This window comes from Vanacampus margaritifer, chromosome 13, assembly GCF_051991255.1.
Source record: "Vanacampus margaritifer isolate UIUO_Vmar chromosome 13, RoL_Vmar_1.0, whole genome shotgun sequence".
Classification (NCBI taxonomy): Eukaryota; Metazoa; Chordata; class Actinopteri; order Syngnathiformes; family Syngnathidae; genus Vanacampus; species Vanacampus margaritifer.
Genome location: NC_135444.1, coordinates 12,728,947 through 12,733,583, shown reverse-complemented (window position 1 = coordinate 12,733,583; position 4,637 = coordinate 12,728,947). Strand labels below are relative to the sequence as shown.

Here is a 4,637-nt window from a genome sequence, read left to right as displayed (position 1 = left end):
CGCTCTGAGGCAATGTTTGACTTAAAAAAAACAAAAAAAATGTGAGACATTTCATTTGATACAATAGCATCATTTAAATAAAGTTTAATGTAAGATTTTACATCAATGTCAATGTTTGTCAATCATTCACATTTACTTGACGGCAAACTACAACCAACAACATAATTACAGTCAAACATATAACAAACAGACTGTTATCTTTGAAAATGCTGAATTTTTGACACCACTATTGTATTGGATCATGTGCACCCAATGGTGTGGGCAGCTCAGTCGAAATGTTTGTGCATGGCTTGCCTCACCAATGTGATACTTGGTGTACAGGCTGTGAAATTCCTTCACAACTCTGATGGTTGGCCCTAGATATTTATGGGGTATATGCAACAGAGGTGGCGGGACTTCCAACTTCCGGGTTTTACACATCAGCTTTGTTTCTGTTTCCTGTCTGCGACGTGTGGGCCGCGTCCCAGTTCTTGTCGGGACTTCCAACTTTCAGGTTTTCACACATCCGCTTTGTTTTCCGTTTCCTGTCTGCGACGTGTGGGCCGCGTACCAGTTCTTGCGCTTCCGCCTTTGTGCCCCTCGGTTGCGCGTTCCCGTCGACCCGTGCGAGTGTGTAGTGTGTCCGTCTCAGGTGTCCAACGCATTTCAAAGAGTTGAGGCGCCTGCTCCCGCCGATGTGCGGTTGGAGGGGCAGGGGTGCGGGTGCAAGTGTTGGAGCGCGGCCATCAGTGGCCGGAAACGACGCTGATGTCGGAAGTCCGTGGCATCTACCCCATACAGCAAATTTGCACATGTCTAATAACACATTGTATAGTGATACCTATTGGTGAACTGTACACAGGAAATGTTTTTGAAATGTAAAAGCATTCCCTGTTAAAGATTTAAATGTCAAAAATATCAATGCATTGGAATCGCTAGATTAGTTCAAATCCATTGAACAGCTTCCCCCAAGCAAAATTACTGGTACATTAGATTACAGAATTGATAAATGATTTAATAAATTTAAGTCAGAGCTTTTCAAGATGCCCAGCATGAATATACAGAAGGTAAAAACGTACCATTAAAGGTCACTGCATGTCATGGATTAAAAATACTTTCAGCCTTTTTCCAGATCAACTGTTTTAACTTCTAGGTTGCCAACATCCAGTATTTATGGATATTCAGCTTTTGGGTGACATTTCAGAATAAACCTGAAATGTGCTATAACATTTATTGATGCTCTAATTTGAACTTTTGAATGTGCATGTTGTGTTTCCACGCTTTTTGTACAATAACGTGCTTATTATGTAGCGGGGTGCTGAATGGCAAAATTCCCAGCAGTTGTTTGTCCCATGAAAACTTCCAAGAGATATGCCTGAAAGTTGCTGATGACACTGTAACCACTTCCATCTGCTGTACTGTTAATCAATTGTTACGTGTCATATTTATCTCATGATGTCAAAATGTGAACAGTACGATAAAGTGGACTGTTTAAATATTAATTCTAAATGAATGAAGAAACGTATCTGTCGATTCATGGCTCAAGCACGTGTTTTTAATTTGCTGTTCAGCAGAACAACAAGATGGCTGTGCATTCAAACTTCAGCAAAGGTCAAATTATGTTAAACTTTTTGTGAGTAGTGTATACAGCAGATATAAAAAAGTCTACACACCCCTGTTCTAATGCCAGGTATTGTAAAAAGCAGTCCATTTACCATTAGAAATAAATGAACCCCTCCCCAATTAATGTGACCTGTTATAACCTGTACAACACATTTTCTTTTTTGGGAGTGGAAGTAAAACTACAAATGAAAATAATGTGGTTCTACAAGTGTGCACACCCTTTTGCATCTGGGGATGTGGCTGTGTTCAGCATTAAATATTTACTGGTATACTCAAACTCATGTTACACAGAAGTCAGCACACACCTGCCACCATTTAAATTGCCACCCCCCCCCCCCCCAAAAAAAAAAGTCCAGCTGTTCTATTTAGGTACAGAATAGATATTCACAGTTAACTATACTTCTATCTATATCTAGATTTTTTTTTCTCAACCAAACTGCACAGGTTGTATATCACAGTAATGGTAGATAAAGATTTATATTTATCTCTTTCTCATTTTATATATCACAAAACAGGCATTTGAACCAGGGTGTGTAGGCTTTTTATCATACATACAATGTATATACACACAACAAGCTTGAGGTGGAGATGACAGGTTAGGGGACATAATTGTTTGTTAGTGTCTTCATCAGCTTTTCCATTATTACAAAACCAAATCGATCAGCAAAAGACTGGTGCCAAAAGTCCAGAGCTACTGGCACATGATGTTGCAACAGCTTAGTGACCATGCACATAACTGTCAACAAATTACAAACCACTTGTTTGTGAAGCTGTCTCACCACAGTCTGCACTTGGTAACCTTGATATCATACAAAATAACAAACAAAAAAGGACACATTTTCACCACATCCCTTCTGGGGGTTGTTGTTTGCTGTCTTACATGTGTACGATGATGCTGACCTATTTAGAATGTGCTCAGATGACACTGCAGTGACATACTAGTGCAACATTCCATTAGTGCAAAAAAAAATAAAATCTAGAAAGTACAATAGCTACAGCGTGGTTCATCATCCATCCATTTTCCATAGCGCATGTTCTTATTAGGTTTATAGGTAAGCTGGAGCCAAGTGACTTGGATTAGAGGTTTGATTTTCAACTTTGCCTTTAATCGTGTTTTGAATTGTTTTTTTGCATCTGTAAAGCAGATTTGCTTGTGAACGAGCAGTGCTGTACAAATAAACTTGCCTTGCCTGTAAATCACAAAAAAAAAAACACTAGTAAAGTATATACCTAAAATATGGAAAGCAACACAGAATACTGTCTCTGTTAACTATTCTCCATCTTTGCAACATGTGCTAATGCAGTATTGAAGTTGACTTTATGTGACAATGGAAGTGGTATAAATGTTTTGTTTATTTGTTTGTTTGTTAAATAAAATAAATACATTTAGTTGCAGTTTGTATTCAATTTCATGCAGAATATATTTGAATATGATATAAAAAAAAAAGTTTATGTTCCTGTTTTTAAAACCCCTGGGCGTTATTTTATTTTGAAATGGCTTGGTCAGAACCAACAAAAAGCCCAAAAATGGTCAAATATCGCCCAGGGGTTAATTAAAATATATATTTTTTAAAATGCAAGCAAACCAGCTCTGCACATCCTACCCTTTTATCTCTTTCACGATCCTTACAAGAAGCGTATAGCATAAGCGTAAAGGTATAGTGGTGAATGTCTATCTTCATAAAAAAATTCTGCCTTGTTTTTCGATTGGGCATTTGTACTGCATTAATGTTTATTTTGAAATGAACAGTACAGTTCCGACTTCTTATTTTGAAACCCGAATGCGGCTGTCTGTTTATTTCCGCAAATCGTGACTAATGAAAGCGTTGTGCTAGTTAAGTGCTTTCCTACGTCATTTCCGTCAATTTACCGTGTAGGCTAGTGTAGAGACGCACGCGAAATAATCGGATGCTGTGCGTTGGCGGTCGGCAGCTTGCCGCTGTGTTGAAAAATTTCTCATTGGTGGTCAACTGAGTGTTCGAATGACACAACCGGGGAAGATGGCGTGGCGCTACAACCGTGCCACGTCCCGTTTCAGCGGAGAAATCAACAAATACCCCCGACACGTCGCCGTGCTCTGCCTGAATTTTTGTCTGCTTTTGCTGTCGGTGGTGGAGGCCGGTCTGTACACGGAATCCGATCAAATCATCGCGCTCTCCCCGGACAATGTCAAGTCTGTTTTGCTCAACTCCAGCTCGGCTATAGTGGTGGAGTTTTACGCGTCGTGGTGTGGACACTGCATTTCTTTCTCGCCCGTTTATAAAGGTCTAGCCAGGGATATTAGAGGTACGTACTAAGCCATCTATCTATTTATCTATCGTATGTTATGTTATGTTACGGTAGCTGATCTATGTATGTTAGTTTACTCGATCTGTTGTTGTTGTTAGCTCATCTGATTGTGTATGTTTGTTATGACCTCTTATCATACATGTTGTTATTGAATCTTATATCTTATGTTTTGATGTATGTTATTGTTTTTGTATCCTGTATCATTTTGTAAAGCCTACTGCTGTGGTGAAGGATGACACTCGCTGATGTTCCGAGCGTATGACTGAACAATGAATCGAATTCAAATGAACATCGCAATTTAGTACAATGCAATTTTCAACTTGCAAAGGCTAACATTTTAAAACAAATCAAACAAATACCCTGTATTATTTTGATTGGTTGTTTTATTTTATACAAAGACATATATTTTACATATTCATTTACATAGTATCTAAATAAATTCAGTGCTTCAGTAGTGCAGTCAATTTTTACAAATTATAACGCCCTCATCTGTGGTTAAAGTTACAGTTGCTGATGCTCTTCTCTTAAATCGCTTTATTCCCACAAGTGCTAAGAGAATGTATTTCAATCCAAGAACTGCTATCGACCACGGCTCACGCCTAGTCACTCCGCACACTGACTGCCTCACTAAGACTAACTTTCAAATCAAATCACTTTTCATACCTTAAAAATACAACACAAAGTGTTTTTTTTTTGTGTAAGTTAAATGGGTCCTTAATGAAAAAGATTCCTCACCACTGATGTAC

At 38.6% G+C, this 4,637-nt stretch overlaps 1 protein-coding gene across 1 annotated transcript in view; it reads left to right on the top strand.

Moving 5' to 3' along the window:
• Positions 1 to 3,484: 3,484 nt before the first annotated feature.
• The window catches only part of qsox1 (quiescin Q6 sulfhydryl oxidase 1), a 29,484-nt gene continuing 28,331 nt past the window's right edge, over positions 3,485 to 4,637 (top strand). The window contains exon 1 of the mRNA XM_077583690.1: positions 3,485 to 3,888. Within this exon, the coding sequence (XP_077439816.1) occupies positions 3,585 to 3,888 (304 nt within the window). The 5' untranslated portion in view covers positions 3,485 to 3,584. The remainder of the gene's footprint in view (positions 3,889 to 4,637) is intronic.